The sequence below is a fragment of the Oreochromis aureus genome, linkage group 18 (genome assembly GCF_013358895.1).
Source record: "Oreochromis aureus strain Israel breed Guangdong linkage group 18, ZZ_aureus, whole genome shotgun sequence".
NCBI lineage: Eukaryota > Metazoa > Chordata > Actinopteri > Cichliformes > Cichlidae > Oreochromis > Oreochromis aureus.
In genome coordinates, this window is record NC_052959.1 from 28,141,401 (window position 1) to 28,161,917 (window position 20,517).

A 20,517-nucleotide genomic window follows, 5' to 3' on the forward strand; every position below is an offset into this window, starting at 1 on the left:
TTCACTTCCACCCACAGTAGTTGGATGCAGCTATAGCAGGACAGCGCGGACAAACCGCCCATTAAATAAGGCACAGATGAAATATGAAGCATCTTCATCGTATCTGGATCTCCTGAATCTCCTATCTTGTTAACAAGAGCCTCAGATGATGTATGAGGTAAATTTTATCTAACCAGGAGGCAGCAGCCAGAATGCCTATATAATTATCAACTGTGAGATAAATTACAAGGTGACCTTGTCTTGCGTGGGTGTAGCCTCCTGATTCACTGTGTTGTGAGGCTCCAGTAAACTATGAGGCACATTTCATCTTATCACTTTCCATCATACTGAATTGTTGTATGTTTAGCAGCATACAGTATAGGAGTCATAAGGTGATGAAGATAGTTTTACATCCATTTTAAACAAATTTACATCAAATTTAGAGCATGTTCCTGGTGATGAACCATTTCTGTTTTTCTCGTGCCACACTTACCGCTCAAAGTCGCCAAAATTAAAACAAAACTTTCCTATTTAAATAATGGAAATAGCTCTCTTCCTTCAGATTGATGAAAATGCCAGAGAAGACTTCAATCTGACATCTGATGGGGAATTCAACGCTGTGAAGTCGCTGGTGTTGGGCAGAGTGCACGGTAAGTGAGGAGCCTGTAAAAATAGAGAAGAAGCCCTTTTACTTAAAGAACACTCAGACTCACACTCATTTGAATAACAGCTCTGGGGTGTTTGGCCTCATTTCACACTCAGCTTTAGGAAACTTAAAGAAATAAATGTAGCTTTAGCTGTTCTCAGCAAGCCTGATTATTCAGATTATCTGGGAAAAAAAAGACTGAGGCAAAATGGAAAAATGTCTTTAATCATGACTTTAACCCTGAACTTCGTGTATAGCTGCTGCAGGAACTGACGTTCAGACATTTCTGATATCTTTCATTTAAAAAAGATGCCATAGTTCAGAAGCCAAAAAAGCAAAAATGATATCGACTTTAACATATGATTTCCTGAAAATGGCAAATATTTCATACCATTGTCCATTTTCTCTATAAAACACTGGGGATTATAGGTAGCTAAAACTAAAAAGTAGATATAAAAACATTTCAGTTAACTGAAATAAAAATAGAAACAAGATTTTAGAAAAAATAAAGCTAACGATACAATATTGTTGATTAAACATTGTTTCATTGTTGGGGTTTTCTCTGTATTACTTTAGTGTCTTTACAGTGTAAGCTCTTGTAACTTGGCACTTTTTAATAAAACCAATTTGAATTGAACATAAAACTACACAGGAAATATTTTTAATTTTAATGGCGTCAATTATGGGAAAATTTGCCATTACAACAAACTAAAGGAAACATCATTGCGTATGTGTAAGCCTGAAATATGATGAGTGTAGGCATGACTCACTTGGCTTCACCAGTTGTTGCACTTAAATCTTGTTTTTAGCATTCCTATTAATGTCACAGACGATATTATTTCTGTAATTAATGGAAGCTTGGAAGCTAGTTCAGACAGACAACTTGAGCTTTAAGAGGCTTCATTCTCCACACGTTATTTAATAAATACATTTCTCCTTTCAGCATCTCCTTCTAGACAACTCGATCAATCTTCATGAAATTTTGCATAAACACTGTGAGGGCCAACGTCTTTGAACGTCGACTGTTCAGCAGAGCACTGAGACACATTCATAGTGTCGGGGTTTGCTAATTCAATGAAATTATATAGATATTTTTTTTAATCTATATTTTAATTTTTTGAGATGCTGTAGTTTTTTAAAAACACATAAACGTAAGAACTCATCCCCATCGCCAGTTCATAGTGAAAACATGAAGAACAACTTCGGCTCAGTAAATAGGAAATACAGAAAATCAAAATCTCAGTCTAAGATGAATGCAGGTGTTGTTGTATGAAGTTTACAAGTTCCCTCAGCAACAGCTGGGGAGTTTGAACCTCATGCCTTTTGCAGTAACGTATCCGGGATTACACCACTTTTCAATTAGGGTTTCAATAAAATAAGGGTCACTAACTTTACAGTATTATTTTTTTTCTTGTGTTGTAAATTTGCCCTGTACAGTCTCTTATTTCTTGTATTTTTTATTCTTTTCTGTTAGAATAGAATTCAACTTTATTGTCATTGCACATGTCACAGGTACAGGGCAACGAAATGCAGTTTGCATCCATCCAGAAAGTGCTTTAGTCGTGATATAGATATATTACAATATAAATTAGCAATAATAGAGATGTGTAAGTATATTACAGAAATGGGTCTATTATGGTATGTTATAATGTACACAGTGTGAAGTATGTTATGAATATTCTATAACTAAGTATGTACAGGCTGTAGTGAGTACAAGCTATGTACAGGATATAAATATGAAATAAAAACTATACAGAAATCTGAGATATACAGTTATACAGAAATGTGAACTATGTAAGTTATAAACAGTTGTGGGATTAAAAATTATCGTATGTACAGAATGATTATCTACACCAGGGGTCCCCAATCTCAGTCCACGAGGGCCGGTGTCCCTGCAGGTTTTAGATGTGTCCTTGATCCATCACAGCTGATTTAAATGGATAAATTACCTTCTCAACATGTCTTGAAGTTCTCCAGAGGCCTGGTAATGAGCTAATCATGTGATTCAGGTGTGTTGACCCAGGGTGAGATCTAAAACCTGCAGGGACACCGGCCCTCGTGGACTGAGATTGGGGACCCCTGATCTACACAGAACTATACAGTAGTGGTAAAGTGCTAGTGGTTGTGTGTATGTTCAGTCCATGAGTTTAACGTGGCTCAGATGTCAGGAGGCAGAGTTCAGGAGTCTGACAGCTGTGGGGAAGAAGCTGTTCCGGTGCCTGGTGGTCTTAGTCCGGAGGCTCCTGTAGCGCCTCCCAGAGGGCAGGAGGGTGAAGAGTCTATGTGATGGGTGACTGGGGTCTCTGATGATTTTCCCAGCCCTTTTCAGACACCGCTTCCTGTAGATGTCCTTTATGGCAGGAAGTGGTGCTCCGGCGATGCGCTGGGCAGTTTTCACGACCCTCTGCAAGGCCTTCCGGTCCGAGGCAGCAGCTGTTCCCGTACCAGACTGTTATACAGTTGGTCAGGATGCTCTCGATGGTGCAGCGATAGAAGTTCACCAGGATGTCTGAGGACAGGTGGTTCTTCCTCAGAGTCCTCAAGAAGAAGAGGCGCTGGTGAGCCTTCTTGACCAGCTTGGAGCAGTTGGTCGTCCAGATGATGATCCTCGGAGATGTGGACTCCCAGGAACTTGAAGCTGCTCACACGCTCCACAGCCATCCCCTTAATGTGGATGGGTGGATGTGGGTCAGCATTCCTCCTGTAGTCCACGATGAGCTCCTTAGTCTTCTCGGTGTTAAGCAGCAGGTTGTTTGTGTCGCACCACTCAGCCAGACGATCCACCTCCTCCCTGTAGGCGGACTCATCGTTGTCACTGATGAGGCCAATCACCGTGGTGTCATCTGCAAACTTAATGATGGTGTTGGAACCATCAGCAGGTTTGCAGTCGTGGGTGAAGAGGGAGTAGAGGAAAGGGCTCATCACACAGCCCTGTGGTACACCGGTGTTCATTGTGATTGTTGATGAGCAGCGGTTATCCAGTCGGACATGTTGGGGGCGGTTGGTCAGGAAGTCCAGTAACCACACAACATTTCAACAGCGTGAAGATGTTGTGTGAATCTTCACGCTCCATCTCTCTCTCACTTTGCTGCTGGAACAGGTGAATTTCCCCAGTGAGGGACAATAAAGGATATTTATATTTCTACCAAATACTATGCAAATGAAATGAAACGAAACACAACGATGGTGCATTTATGTAAATCGTGGTACCACTAAATAATCTTTTTGTTGATATTCACAAATTGGTACTTATTGCATTTTAATTATGGATATGATCTGTTTGGTCCCAGTATAAGGATGTGCTGGTGAGAAGGATTCATAAATGTTAAGTTAATGGAGAATATGGGATTCTGAATTGCATTACGCTTCCATTATTTTGTCCATCCCATTTCTATTAACGAGGCGAGGATACATATTCAGAACATTTCTCTGTATAATGCAGTATATGCATAAAGCAATACAGCATTGCAACCTTAAAACATATGGTTATGTCAACATCTTCATAGATGGTATAACCACTTCACTTATAGTAAAATGCATGTTATTATCACAGTATGTGCAATTTAGACATGTAGATATTTAAAAATTACATAACGACTAAAATAAATATAAATGTTTTTCTTTTTTACCTTTCTATCATACAAAAATAGATAGTTATTCTGGCAAATGGGGTTCCGTCGAGGGTTTACCGTGATTGGTGGGTGAGGTTAAACCAGAACTGTGTTTGCTTTAATGCACAAGTGCAGATTTTACACCTGGGGAAAAGTGCTCACTCTCTGGGAGGGTTAAACCACATCTTCATTGATCTCCAATGCATACTCTTGAACTGGGACCTGTAACAGTGCTGGGGTGAGGGAGAAATTGGCTCTGTCATGACTTATTCATGCTCTCCCTGAGCAGTACCATCAAAGACAGGCTGAGATATAAGCTGTTAATAACACGAGGTGCTGAGAGGCTGCAGGCTGTGGTCACAGCTTTCTGATAAGACTCGGAGTCACAGCAGCACACTGGTGGTTTAAAACGTAACACTCTGCAATTAATAGTGAAACATGAGTCAGCCGAATGAAATGCCTTTCATCCGGGGCATCCATCAGGACGTGCTATATAATGAACATAGGTTTATGTAGAATTTTGCACCATGTAAGAACTGAAAAACTGTGGCAAAATCTTTAACTGTTTAAAAGAACAACAATTAACGAAATAATGTAAATCCACATGTAATAGAAGCCGTGCACTCATGCTGTCTTATTACACAACTAATACAAATCCCCCTCAGGATCCTTTCTTTTTTCTTTATGCAGTGAATGTGCTCAGTGTTCCACTGTGGGTTTTAACCCTGTCATGTCAGCATGTGACCGGTCCTCCCCTCTGTCAAACCAGAAGAGGCCGGGAGTCAGATCAGGATCTGAAAAGCAGCAGGAAAGTGGATTTTCTGTCACTCCCCTCGAACCCTGTCATCCATCAGCCTAACTAATGGACCCGGAAGGAATACACAGAAACAAAGTGGGGGTAGAGAGAGTGGCTGTAGTGTATCAGCTGAGAGGAGCTTACAGGCTGCAGCAGTGTCTCCTGCTGCTCTCATCAACATGCAGATGTGTGCTGCTTAAACCACAGTCACCTCTCAGTCATCTGAACAGATAGTGATGCAGCTGTTTCCAGCAGTAATGTGGGCTTCTGCAGCTGCTGTTTACACTGCTGTGAAAGAGCAGAGGTGATGATGGAGAGATTGAAGTCAATAAAATGAACAGAAAGAGCTGGAGGGTGCACGTGTCAAACGGAGTGATGGATGCAGACTTTAAAGCTGACCAGCTGACGGTTTGTGCTGTATTGACAGTGTGTGTGAGGTTGTGTGTGTCCTTATGACAGTCAATGAGCTGCCACTATTGTCCCACTCTGATAACGTGGGAATGTGAAGCAGGATCCATGTACCTGTCAGTGTTTGTCGTGTTTTACTTAGTCAGATCACCCTGTTGGTTGACAGAGCAAGCTTCTGAAAGGTTAAAAGTTCAGTTATCTGAAGTGATTAGCTAAACTGTCCTATGGAAACCATAAGGTTTATATTTTTAAAGCTGTTGTTGAAATGATGACACACATGGCTTCTTTAATTATAAAGCATTTTGTTTACATTTTAAATTTACATTTAAAGTTGGTCCTAAAACCAAGTTAACAAGTTCAGTCGGATAATAAAACAAAACAGCAACGTCTGGCTGCTGTGGCGTGCCAGTAAATTGTAAAACTATAGATTAAATTTACAAGGTGAAGCTAACTTATGTTACGACCCGGCTCAAAAGCCGCAACATAAAAGGAGATGAACACCAGACTGTGGGTGAGAAGAGGTTTTATCTTAAAATGGCATACCAGGTTGGCTAAAATGGCTAGTGCCACCAAGGCAAAAACAAGTGAGCTCTCCATTTTGTGGTGGGTCACTAGTGTGCTTGCTTTACTGAACCTTGGACTAAAGTAACTTGTTGTGGTACAAGGCCACTTGTATGTGACCAGATTACTTGGTTGTGATTATTTGTTGCTACTTTTGGTTTTGTGTTGTAGCAGGTAAAGTAATCATATTGAGTTTGACTGTTGCACTCCTTTGTGTTGGTCACATGTTACTTTTTGTGTATGTTCAGTGTGGCAACTGCAAATCCTCATGCAGGGGCATCCATGCTTAAAGATGCCAACTATAATGTGAACACTATGCTTCTGTTAGCTTTTACTTTTATTTCAGGTTTGTGGGTCAAGGACCTGAAGGCTTCAGAGGGGCTTTTAATACATTTAGGGGTCCTAGAGGAACCCTTTTGAGGGAGGAGGTGTTACGTCCCTCTGCAGCCCCTAATTTCCTCAGTATGTTCAGCTGGTGCTAATTGGCCACACCTAGTCAGGTGTGGATAAAAGCATACTTGAGGCAGGCTTTTAGGAAGCTCACTTGCCTTTGCCTTGGTGGCATCAGCCATTTTAGCCAACCTGCTATTCCATTTTAAGATAAAACCTCTTCTCACTAACACTCTGGTATTCATCTCTTTTTTTATGTTGCGGCCTTTGAGCCGGGTCGTAACAACGGCTGACAATAGATACATATTTCCTAGTGATACAGTGCTTCTCACTAAACTCTTGCCAAGAAAAGCAAAGACATGCACGTCTCAAATACTCTGAGCAATGAGTTATATGTTCATTGAGCTTATCTCACTCTCACATTTACACATTGCAGTTGTACAACAACTCGCCTCCAGCGAGCAGAGCGATCCTTCTTGAGCAAGGGTTGCTGGTTGATTTGTAAAGTTACACTTTTAAATCATTATATAATTGACAAAAGAACAAAACTGTCAAAAGTGAGATTACATGGTTGTCACAAAAATGACTTTTTGGTATTTTTTATTTTAAGAGTCTGATATTTTCTAATTCCCAGAGTCTGATGACCTGGATCCAGACCTGGCCAGGTTGGCGTCCCTCGGTTTTACCGGCTGTCTGTCGGTGGTTCACTTTAACACCATTAGTCCTCTGAAAGCAGCTCTTCGCCACTCAGACACCAGCCCTGTCATCATCACTGGACCTTTAGTCCAATCTAACTGTGGCTCTGCAGCTTCAACCAATCCCTATGCAGCTGAGAACACACACCACCTGTCAGGTAAGAAAGGAGGAGCCTCATTTGCATCATCTGGTATCTGTAAAGAAGCTGTTTATGGTAATTAAATTGATCACAAATTATTAGAGTCTTAACTTAAACCTCAAAAGATAATTTCATACGTTATCTGTTAGTTTTACTTCAGTTTTAAGTCTTTGCACAATGGCATTGTTCCATGGATATTTTGGAGAAAAGCAAGGTACCTGTAATATAACAGTTATACAAGTTAACTTGCTCTATTCCATAACTAACACTAAAAACACATTCTAGATGCTGTTTTCCTGCAGAATTTATTTGCTGTTGTAAAGTAGGTGTGTATATATACATAATTTCTAAGGGATGGTTGTGTAAACTGTTTGGTACACAGAAATCCTCCAGCCAGAATTTATCATGCCAGCTCAGGCTTAGTTCTCTGGGTCCAATCAAGCTGTCATATAGCCCGCTGTGTGCTTTGCAGTTTGGAGAAGACGTGACGTGCAGAGGGTGGGATGGGAGGTCAATAGAGGCTCAACAGTGAATTTTTGCCTCATGCCATGGCTGGAAAGTTGTTTCATAAAAAGCGAAAGCCCAATTGCACTGGAAATATCAGCCTTGCTGTATGAGCCCTTGAATCACCCAGGGTGCTGTACTGTTGCTCACTGCAGATGGGAGTTCTATTAATATTTCTGGAAAAATATATTAAACACGCCCCAAAAAAAGCATTCAGAGGATGCCTTTGCCCTTTCATTTTAAATGTAACTGCTGTTCTCGCTGGCCTAAACGCCTGATAATTTCCGACCCTTTTAACGTGATGATAAATGTGCAATAGTAGGTTAGAAGGCTAACCAAATAAAAACTAAAATGTCATTGTGTGTTTTGCGTGCATGTGTGTGTGTGTCTTATTGATGGGAGCTGCTGTTTGTGAGCTGCATTATGGTCTCATTAAATTTGTACACCTTGTTGGGGCGACAAATGACAATGTGCTTGATAACATAATTAATTAGGCCCACACAGGGGAGTTACAAACAGTTCCTCCGCTCTTGTTTTCATCCAGTTTTATATTCCTTAAACAGTCGTCTAAACGCTGCTGTAGTATTCGCTTTGTATCTGTTTTTATGGGTGTTATTGTTTCTCTAAATCGCCCATGTCCATTTCTTTTGTCTGACCTGTTTATTTCCTCTTATTGCTTCTCATTCTTCTATTCATCTACCTTACCTCACTTTTCTACTATATCTCTCTGTATCTCTTCTTTTAATTCATGTTGCCTTGGTTTTTCATCCTTACTGCGTCTGTTTACCTCGTTTTTCCCTCTTTATCTCATCCTTTCTCTGCTGTAGATCAGTCTGGTTCAGCAGGTTCAGGTCAACCTTTGATCAATGCCATTAGGACGGACTCGGCTCTTATTGGAGGTACTGTTTTTTTTAAACATACTTCACTATACCGTGAACCCTTTTCACCTTGTTTTGCTGCGTTTTGCTGTTAAACTTTTCTTGAACTACGTGAGACTCAATATTTCAGCGATAAGGGGTTTTCGGCAAAGGTGATATGATGAGCAAAATATTTCATTTGAACTAAATTACATCCCCGCCTCCTCTCTCCAGAATGATTCAAAATGAAGATTGATTCCAAAGTGTTCCAATAAAGTTGTAGCGAGACAAAAGTGAGAGAGTCAAGTGGTTTAAACATGTTTCAGTGTACAAGGGCAGCTGAACTAACCAAACCTCTGCTGAAACTTTCACACTGTTATCTTCAAAAGTTTTAAAACCAAAGTAGTAAAGCGCAAAATTGATTTCTGTTTTTGAATTCCAATTAGATGAAACTTTCTCTGAATGAAGAAATGTGTCAAACAGAGGAGTCCAGCTGAGTACAAATGTGTGAAATTCTCTTCAGTGTGTACTGAAGTTAGATTAGAACAACCAGACTGCAGGGCAAGAAAGCTGACTTACCCAGGAGAGATGGGCAGACAATGTACTGTGAGCACTGTGAGAGATTTACAAGTGAATTGCAATGTGGATTCTACTCAGTTCATTGTCTAACCAAATTATAGGACTGCAGGTATTAGCTGTTTTACTGCAGGGCATAAAATTATTTCCAGCTTTCTTATAATGTCTGTGCTTTGTGTTTTTTTGATGAGTGATTTCCAAAGGCTAAGCGTGTTACTGTTATTGGCAAACTTACAGTCAGATAAGAAAAGTAAGACTTTAATAAATAAAAATGTTAGTGTTTACCTTTTAAAGGGCTTCTTGTGTTATATCTTTGTCCCCGAGATGAGATATCCACTCTGTGTCAACAAACCCAACAGCAGCTGCTCAGCACTAACTATTTTTACCTTCTTTAATTAACATTTCTTTTAATAAACAGCACTGCGAGCAGATTTTGAGCCACTTCAAATAGGTGCAGGGATTTATTGAAACATGTGCAAACATACAAGGACTTGCAGGGTATAAGGCAGAAATACCAAGATCATACCAATATTTGGTTTGACCACCTTTTACTCTCAAACACAACCTGATCTCTGTTAAGCAAGCTTTCTTGTGATTTCTGTAGTTCTCCAGGTTTGTAGTGCTTTTAAACTCTATTGTGTATTATTAAGTCCACTCCATTAATACAAATACAAAGTTTAAGTGTGGGCTACATAACATAAAAGACCTGTGCAAACCTGAATGCCTGGATATGTCTGCCCTGCAGGTGTCATCGCTGTTGTGATCTTTGTGGTTGTGACTGGACTGGCGATAACGGCCAGATTCCTCTACCGGAGAAAAGAGACGTATCGAAACCAGCAAGTGAAGGAAGTCCGGCAGGAAAACAGCCAGGATTTTCCTTTTAGCAACCAGGCTGATTCCCAGAGCGTTCCCAGTGAAAACCCAAAGGAGTATATCATTTAACAAGAATCCTGAATGCCTGATGAGATGGTGGTTTTTTGGAGGGGTGCAGACCGGACTGTCCGTCATCCCTCAGCACTTCAGACTGCACACTGAGCCACAACGCAGCGGCTCCACGCAATAGAGAACGTAAAAAAGGAACAGTTTTATCTTTTACTGTATATTATGTATATAGTGAATCAAACAGACTACAGTGCTGGACCTAAAAAGTGTTGACAAACTTGTTTCCACTACTATAAATATTTAAAAAAAAATGTATATGTTGGAAATTATGTCTACAGCAGTCTCTAGCTATCGTCACTCTGTCATATTCAAAGGTTGCAGGTATTTTGTGTTTTTTATGGGTTGATTTAACTTTATTTCTTTATTCCTGTGAATCAGGGTGTTTGCAGTTATTTGGCTGATGGTACATTTTTATGAGGGTGATGAATGTTGTTTGCTTAACGGGAAGTGGAAAAGTCTGTCCCTTAATCAGGCCCTCAGGAAGACTACTTCTGTAAGTGCTGGCATTTGTTCATTTGTAATGCCTTTTTATTATGCGGGAAGCTTTGGGAGAATAACAATTTCGAGGTTCTGGAGCCTTCAAGACGTCTTTAAAGGAAACCTGTGCGAGCTTGTACAATTGTACTTTGTCAGAGGAATTTAGCTAACAGACATCTATGAACTGCTTTTGTCAGCATTTCAATTATACATTTTATTGAGTGAAATCTTTCCAGCCATGTTGTGCTAGAACAGATTTTTTGGTCCTTTTTAAGTGACATCTTAAAGTCAACAGTCTTGCTCACTCATGAATAAGCACATATTGCATTTGTACTGTTGGTATGCTGCAGTTGTGGAGATAAGAGATTTTTATACAGTAGGGACTCATTTTCTCCTTTCTTTCCTTTTCAGTCTCTTTTCTCTTCTGAGCACACCACAACATTAAACTTTTTCTTGTAGTTTCCTGGCTTTTTATATATTTTTTCTTTTATTGAAGTTTCCTCCCTGCTGCATGTTGCCTGCAGGGAGCATCCTCTCCCAACGCTCTAAATGTCTGTGAATGGGGAAGTTTTTAATGCTGGCGGTAACAGTGTGGCTGTCTGTCACCTCATTCACTGCACACAGAGACGGTTAATGTGTTTCTGAAATGCTAATCTGCTCTGATCTGACAGGTGGATTGTGATTTGATGGAAAGCAGAGACAGAGGAGAATAATAAGACTGAAAGATAATCTGAGAGACTGTGTCAAGCAAACATGGTTATAATGAAAACACCACCAAGCAGAGAGGCCCAACAGCAGCTGTTTATCAACACACGCCACCGTCTCTCTGAGAGACCCCAATGCACAGATGGGATTTTAATGACAAAAGTTGCTAAATCTTCAAAGTGCATAATTCATCTCTTTCTTTGCATTGTTGTCTGTCCCATTCTTGATTCCAGAGAGTTCATTCTCTGGTGAAGAAGCACTGACTGTCCTCGCAGCAGAAGTTACTGCAGTGCAGCACTCGATTACTTAGGCTCAACAGGTAACTTTGACATCCAGACGAGCGTGCAGACTGAACTGTGCTGGATGACACGCTGCATATGTATAAAGCAAATAAGACGTTTCTCAAGACCCAGAGAAGAACATTTTCAAAAGTTTCCTCTGCAAACACAGCATAACATTGGCACCAGTCACTAATGTGGGATTTGTGAAGTGATTTGTGGAAACCGTGTGCAAACTGTCACTGTGAGCATCTCTGGTTTTGTCAAACCATTTTAACACAACAGAACAAGAATACAACCATGTTACATTTGAGGCTGATCATTTTCTACTGTATTATGTAGAATTTTGTTAATTTGTCATTTAAAGGATGAAGACCTGGTCACACGAGAATTTAAGGAAGCCACTGTTTTTCGGAAATTGGGTTATTATATTATATTTAGTTCTGTCAGCGTTAATCTCCTTAAAATGACGTTAACGCCATAACTGGACAACGTCAATGCATTAATGAGCTAACCTTGCTAACGCGTTGATGCTGTGCAGCCCCACGCACGGGGCAATCCGCAGTAACTCGTTAACGGAGATTTGCCGCGTTAATGTAGTTATGGCGTTAATGTCGTTTTAACGAGATTAACTCTGACAGCACTAATTATATTATATTATATTATCTTAGGCCATACAACCACTTCAGAGTGGTACCGTTGGTGTGGGAGGTGGGGGGGTTACATCCCACTTCCTGTTGTATATTTTCTGTTGTCATCAAGTGGACGTATTAAAGAGAACTGGATGCTGTATTAAAACATTGTGGCTCTTTCATTCAGGTTCTAAATAAAGCATGGGCTAGTTATCCTGTATGCTCTGCATGCTCGCCAAATTTAAGCCCCCTGAATATAGGAATATTATCTGTGACACTCTAGAGAGCATGCATACCCGAGACTCCCACATGCCACTCCTACTGACTTCCACTTGGCTCCCTCACACACATTAATGGACTTTACTGAAATAATCATACCGCTACTTTCAAAGCATTACTGAACTTTTGGTCCAATACTTTGATCTGTTACTGAGCTGAATGTATCAAACTCTGACGATTAAAAAGTTAACAAATTGTCTAAAAAGAGTAAAAAAAACGAGTTCAAAATCAGAAAGGTGCAGCAAAGCCTGTAATGTGAGCACAGCCACAAGAACTATACATTCTTAATGCTCCACTAGCTGATGAGCTACAGCTTCTGGACTGTCTTTTAGTTTAATTGTGTACCGGGCTGGTTACACTGCCTGTCATTTTGTCATCATATTTGTCAGTACAGATTAACTGAGTAAAGAACTTTCCAAAATAAAATCAGGAAGTCCTTATTGTCACCAGGTTTGTCCACTTACTAACTTACACGTTTTAAATACATATTTAAAATCATGTATTTTAAATTTCAAGTTCCCGATTTTATTTATTTTTGATAATCTAAATAGAAGTGATTGATGCAACATAGCTAATAACCCACAAAACCTTCCTCTATGATCTCTGGCTCTATGTTCCCTCAGATGTGGATAAAATACGCAAATTGGCTAATAACCTAAATTAATGTGATTAAAATAAAGCAAAAAATTTGCATCAATTCACTTTTCATTGGTGCCATGTTAGATCATTACCCTAGCAGATTTGGGGGGGTATTATTATTAATTTGATGAAACTTACATCATGTGACCAGGTCTGAAGTTATGCAGTTTTCTTATTGTCATCAAACTCTGTGAAGTTAAAAAAACAACAACAAAAAAACAACAACAACAACAACAACAGGTAACTGATATTAATTGTGATATATATTTCTCTGTACTTTGATTGACGAGTCATTTTGTTACCGTGAACACAGTACACAGGTGCACCCATAGACAGGATAAAACATGGACATAGCTTCCAGGTCTGAAAAGCATTGCTGAAGTGCCTTAAACCTACAGTTTTTTTAATTGTCCAGCAGGGGGCGACTCCTCTAGTTTCAATAAAACTTACAGTTGTATAGAAGTCTATGGGAAAACAGTCCCTGGCTCCCTTGCTCTGTGTGACTTCAGTAAATATTCCCCTGATGGATTTATGGTCATTCACCATAACGAATAACAACATTAAACCCATTTTGTAAATTACTGTCATCCAGAGAGTTGTGAGGGACTTATCAAAGATATGCTCAATGCACACTATTTCACAGTTGGAGCTGCCCCTCCCTCATTGCATCTGGTTTCAAATGGCTTGAAATGCTCTACTCAAGGCTTCATAACAGGACTTTACTGACCAACAGGCCACGTCAGAGTGGCTACGTCCATCCTTTATACTGTCTGTGCATAAACTGTCCTGCTATGGGAAATGCTTGCTAAAGTATTTGTGAATCTACTGCTGAACTGAGTTGCTAAAAAATAAAGCACGTATCGAAATCCCAGTAAGGTTTGCCAAAAACTACCATGGTCTCAAGTTAGTTTTTTGGGTTTTTTCAACAGTACTGAGGCTAGAAAAAAAAGTTTGGGGAAGTGAAATTTGACCTTTTCATGGGATTTGTTGACTTTGAGATAAATATAGAGTAATGAAAGTCTTATTCTTCAGTATTTTTTTTTTTTTTTTTTTTTTTTGACTGACAGTGGTGTAGTTTCTCTCTGACAATGCACTTGTTTAACAATGAAATGTTGTCAGTGTATCTGTAGTGTTGGTGAATACAGTGATGTGAGTGTGAGTGACATGCAATAGAAATATACAGCTTTCATCCATAATTCTGGTTGTTTGGTTATCAACAAAAAAGGCCTGTTTGATGAAAATAAATAACAATGCTTTTTTTAAAAAATCCATCACGTTTTCATGCTTTACACATGAATCACAGAAGTGTTAAACGCTAACAGTAATTGTGCTTGTGAATCAATTTGTTCTTGCATTTACATATCTGAAGGGTTCTGCAGGACGATGACACGTGTCTCTGAAACAAAATGAAAGAAAATTAGTTGAGGTAAGATTCTTTACAAAAAAAATGTAAACCACTGCGATCTTTTGTTTCTTTGTTAAATGAATGTGACATACAGCAAAGACTTCCCCCTCAATAACCATAACAATTTACATACATTTACATCTTTTATGTGTGTTCCTTTTAACTGGAGTGTGGGAGGATGCTCATCCTTCAGTGCTGACATTTATGATGGCTGTTAACATCCCAGAGATGAGAGAAATATGTAAAGCCGTGTGGCATCCAGGAGCAGAGTGTCACAAAGTGATTGCCTGTGAAGAGTCACTTAGCGCCTCTCTCTGTTCAAGCGCTAAGACGCCTGAGGTTATGATATGATTCAGCTGCCGCACATCAGTGGTCCCTGCTCGATTCATTTAAGTATCCGCTTACTGGTTGTGATCAGAGGCCACAAGTAAAGCTGATAACTGACATCTTCAGCATCAGCGGCGATATCAGAGACTCGCTGAAGAAAACATCAAACGGATCAAATAATCTCTACAGCCAACTAGAATTTAAACTCGTTAAAGGATTCAGTCTCAGCTGTGGGCAGTGCGGTATACATCTAATGCGTCTGATTAGGATGATAAATACCAGTCTCTTCCCCTCTTTGCCAATCAGTTGACAGCAGAGGGAAAGAGACTGTCATCCTGGGTTAACATTTGAAAAAGCTTTGATGTGCTGGCTTTTTCATCTGCGATGGCGCTGTGACTCACGGGGCTTTATGTAGCTCCCTTCCTTTGGTTATTTTGGATACACACCGTGGTTAAAGCTTTGGAGCTGCCTCTGTTTTAAAGCGATGTTGTGTTAAAACTGCACCGGTTGATGCCGTACTGAGCGTTTTTCCTGAATGGTGTGCTGTGCAAGTTTGTCACAATCATACAGTATTTTTGCAAAATATACAAAATGCAACAAATATGTTTTAATTTAGCTTGGCATTATTATAGTTTTGCTTGATGTTCATTCACATGTTAGATAAAGGCACCTGAAAATTGTTCTGGTTAAAAGTTATAAATTACACATTACTTTTTAAAAGTAATGCATTATTTTACTTCCTGCTTTTTATGGTATTTTTTGTGTGGAGATAAATGCTAACAATATAACAATAAACATAATGTAAGTCCACTTACCCCAATAATTATATAAGGACCCTCTATGGTATGGTTTCACCCTCAAACAACCACATAGCTGGTTAGTACAAGCTGGTCGTTAAAAGTTTCAGTGAGAGCAACTGCTTCTCAACTGGCAATTTCTATTGCCAGTTGCCTTCAGACTAAAATTTGAACCATTACATTTCAAAAAGCCCATCTTTAGATTGAAGATTGAACTTTTCACAGTTTTCATGGATGTTTGTGATTTTTAGCAGATCAGCTGATATCTTCCATGCAAACTAGTGGCGACCGCTGCAGTCTGCTAGCAAACTACGCAACTGCAAGGTTTTTAATGTGGCACAATATGGCACTTCTTTGTAATCAATTTCAACTAGTGACTGCCAGTAACATCTAGCAACCACTCATCGATGGTCCAGGTGTACACATTATCCATAGTGAGGGAGTCACTGACCAGTCTCGAGGTTTGTGTGACTGAGGCTTCACAGAATCAAGGCAAGGTAGGTTTTACTACCTTAAACTGTAAATGTAATGTGATTATTATATTTAGATACTGTAATGCATTACATCACTGTATTACAGACAAATGAAATATGAATGTAGAAAAGGTTTCACGTGTATTATTATTATTATCTGAACTTTCAAGCTGTATTACTTATTAATATATTTAAGAAAGTGTGTGTGTCACAAAGGTAGGCAGTTCCATAGTCATTACCCACCATCAAAACAATATGAAAAAGATATTGTTTTGATGGTGGGTAATGGTGAATTGAAATCACTTCCATTTATATTAAAGCACGTGCCAGTGGCTGGATGAAGTTTATAGCGTAAAGCACTTTGAGTCCAGAAAACCACCATGGTAATGCAGTCCATTTACCATTTACAGCAGTATTACAGCAGTGGTCAGTGGTCTGAGACAGAACTATATCACCCAGTGCTGCCTGTAGATGCAGAGTTACTTCACAGCACCTCCACACAGATGAATAATTTAAACTTTACTGGCATCTCTTTGCTTTTGTTTTTCTTTATTTTGTCATGAATGGGCAGGTAAGTTTGATCTATAAGTCACATCAGCAGAAAATAGAGAAACCTGAGTGAAATTAAAAAGCATGACCTTTGCTGAAATCAGGTACTGCTGTTATTATTCATGTTTTTTCCCCCATTAAAAATCTCTGGCTCTGTTTTCTCCTCCAGTTGGCCAGTTGGCCACTTTGCTGACTTAAATCCCTCAATTATTCACCTCTACTCCTCAACAGCGATGTAAACAGCAGCTTTAAAATCTGTAATTACTGTGGTATTCAGCTATATTAAAGGCTGCTTAGATGACAGAGGGGTGAGTGAGGGTTTAGCGGGACAGATCTGCATGTTGATGAGAGCTGCTGATGCATGCTTTTTGTGCGCCTGTAAACATGGTGCAATTATGTTTTAATCTTTACGTACAAGACGCTAATGCAGTAAGTATGCAGTTATGTCATCACTCACACAATAAATGAGCAGAATATGTGGCAATGCAATAGCACAATAGTACTGTAAGCCAGTTGAACGGATGGAAATACACATTTTCATGAATAGGCCACTAATCCCGCTTTGCAATTGAAATGACTCTTTGCTCACCCTAAACCCTGCAGTTAACCCAGAGCTAACCAACTAAAATTTGTTGTGTGTCAAATCATGTTCTTTCATACTTGCAATTAAGAGTACATAATGCATGGATTTGCACATACTGTTAGGCTGAGATCAGTGTTTAAGTAGTGCAGCCGTACCCAGATTATAAACCCTGTATTTGGTGAGATTTCGCAATTTTTTAGGATGCAGGAAAAATGGAGCGCTGTTTGGGCTCTATGAAAGGCCTTTTGATAGTGTAGAGATATTGTGTGTTTCCTCATCTCAGCTGAAGACAGGGTAGAAAAAACTGAACTTCCGATTAGGGACTTGATTCCAGCTTTTCTGCATTTGTTTTTCTTCTTTTTGATATCAAGTAATGTCCTAAAATCTCATCATTATTTACTGTGAGACACACTCCGTTAAAGCATCTTGAGGCGACTCATTTGAACTGAATTAATGGTAAACCAAAGTATTTATAGGGTGGTTATAGGAAAGCTGTAGGGCCTCAACGTAGTCCCAGTCTCAATCTAACCTTAACATTAAACACATATCATCATCACTTTAAAATGCAATGACTTATGTGTAGCCAACATCTGTAGATGGATGTGGCTGATACATTTTCGAACTTGGCAACCAAGGAAGCTTGATCTTTTACAGTTGTAACAGTAAACACTGCAAAATAATAATTTCACTTACTAGGGAGGAGTGGTTGGAGACTAAAATACAGCAACTGTGTGTGCTTTTGAAATGATTGCTTCAAAGTTGGGGAACGGCTCTGCAACCACTTGCAGCCACTTGCCGTCTTTAATTCAACTTCAAGGAATCAAGATAAACATAAATATATGAGGCTCACAAATAGTTACATAGTTGCTGTATGACAGCAATTTAAAATAACACAGATGCTTGGGAATATAACCAAACTACATCCAGCTGAACTGAGTCAGATTCATTGCAATGTGTTGGCAGTCTGTCTGCATTTATAAATTAGATGGCAGTTATTTGCAAACCATATTCAGACAAAGTCAACCACAGTTGTTTGGAATTGGGTTACCTCTGACTAGGTAACATGTGCAATCGCCTTGTGATCAAAGAGGTCCCTACACTTACTTGCAACCAAGTAACCAAATGCAAAAAAACTGGAAACCACTTATTTTTTTTCCCAGTTGCTGGAAAGTTGCAATGCTACTTTTAATCTAGTGTGACTGAGCAATTATAAAAACTTCAAGCCGTGCAGCAGGTACACGATAGCTAAATTAAGTGAGCAAAAGCTGGCAGATTTTAGCAGGTGATTACTGCAGTCAGTGAGGTCATCACAACTTGCCTTCTTAGATGCTGGACTCAACCACCCTGCACATTGTGTACATAGTGAAAATACAAGCTTGCTAATGCTCTGAGACAAAGTGAAAGAGACTCTTCAGCCAGATGCGTGAAGTAATAATTGGTAGTGACCAGTGTTGGCTTTGTCGTTGCTTTGCTGTTTGTTGGGTACATCTAAACTTTTGGCAGAGCACCGGTGGGGTTGAGCTAGCTTATTATTAACAACCCACTAAAGTCTTCAGTTCCCTTCTTTTGCTCCTCTTATTTTTCTCCCACACACCTACACCATTTAAATTAAATATCTATTCCAAATTCAACATTAATAAAAAGTATAATCGTTAGTCAGTCTCACCAAAGTCCAGCGTCTCCACTTGGTAGGAACAGGTTATGGGCGCGAGTAGGCCATGTCATATCAGTACTGCATGTAAGCATATTACATCTGTGTTAATGCACCAACTAAAGACAGAAAATTCATTGCATTACAGACTTCAAAGCTTTTAAAGGAACCCAGTCTAATTTAGCCTTTGAAGCTCCGTAACAGGGTGAAGATGCTGTTTTTTCCTTGATGTTTACAGCACCTGCTACTGAATGAATTAAACAAATGACCCTCAACAGCCCGAACTTCTGCTGTAATGTCTGTAATTCTCTTCCTCACATTCAGCTACAAGGATCAGCACATAATACGGTTTTTATATATTTTCTGCTCACCATGTCAGCATCAAACCATCGCAACATGATGTTAGAGACCTTACAGCTACCAGCAAAGGTAGTTATTTCATGATAACCAGTTCTGTGCTGCTTTCTCAGGGAAGTGAGCAGAGCAGAGAAGCGCTCTCATTAAAAAGCAGTGTCTGGTTCAGCTTGAAGCCCTTGATATCTTGACATGATGTTTTGCTGAAGGGAAAAGATCTCTTCTCTAATAGCAGGCTTCTGGTAATCATCCAGACCTCCCACAGATTATAATTTGACCGACTGCGGAGTAATTAGATGGCAGAGTTTGTCCTGCTAATTATCAGCCCACCTACAGTACAGCATGTAGGAAGTAACAAAGTCTGTCCGCTGGTACTTCCCTCCACTTCTCCTTCATTCATCTCTAATGAACACACTTAATTCCATTCATGTGTGGGCTGGTTAAATGAGACACTCAGACATTTGACACAGGAGCCTTATCTGAATAGCTCATTACAATCAATTAAAGCTGGGGTTAGGCAGAGTGTTTATGGTGTCACTGGACAATAAGCCGTGTTAGCTTTTCAGCATATTCGAGTGCTCCGAGAGGGAACCAGATTCCTGTATTTCCTCTGGCCTCTTTTTCAGGCTTGAGAAAAACGATCCTGTCAGTAGAGACTTGGGTCTATCACAGGGATTTCAGACCAGATCAGGTGAGACATAGGAAATCCATATAGGGATTCATATAATGGTGCTCTCATCTGAGAAAGTGGTGCTTAAATCCTGTCTTCTTCTTTCTGTTGCTTCCTTTAGGGGTCATCTGCCTCAGTCTCACCTCATCTGAAGCATCAGAGTGGTCAGCATGTCCTTCTTCACTACATCCATGAATCTCCTCTGTGGTTTTCCTTTTTTCTTTCTGCCTGACAGCTTCATCTTCAACATCATTTGCCCAATATATCCACTATCCCTCCATAGCACATGTCCAAGACATCTCAAACTTGCCTCTCCAACTTTGTCTCTCTTTTAAATCAAGTGCAAAGCCTTATTTGTCCCTAAATGTCAGAAACCGATCAACATGGTTAAAATCAGCTCTATCCATTTGCATTTTAGTTATAACACTTTGAAGAATTACATTTTGGGTTTTTATCTTTCTGACATAAAGAACGCTGCAGGAAATCACGGTTCTGTATAAAACTGAACAATAACTCTTCATTCTGTGGCACATCAACATACCTATCATGCATTTTTCTGTATTATACCTTCTTGCAGCTCTTTCTCAGATTTA

General features: G+C 39.6%; 1 protein-coding gene across 1 annotated transcript in view; it reads left to right on the forward strand.

The window, feature by feature from the left end:
- LOC116331656 (contactin-associated protein-like 4) overlaps positions 1–12,766 on the forward strand; it is a 148,318-nt gene extending 135,552 nt beyond the window's left edge. Inside the window, exons 21-24 of the mRNA XM_039602839.1 lie at positions 542–629; positions 7,026–7,244; positions 8,558–8,629; positions 9,909–12,766. Of these exons, the coding sequence (XP_039458773.1) occupies positions 542–629; positions 7,026–7,244; positions 8,558–8,629; positions 9,909–10,105 (576 nt within the window). The 3' untranslated portion in view covers positions 10,106–12,766. The remainder of the gene's footprint in view (positions 1–541; positions 630–7,025; positions 7,245–8,557; positions 8,630–9,908) is intronic.
- The last annotated feature ends 7,751 nt before the right edge of the window (positions 12,767–20,517 follow it).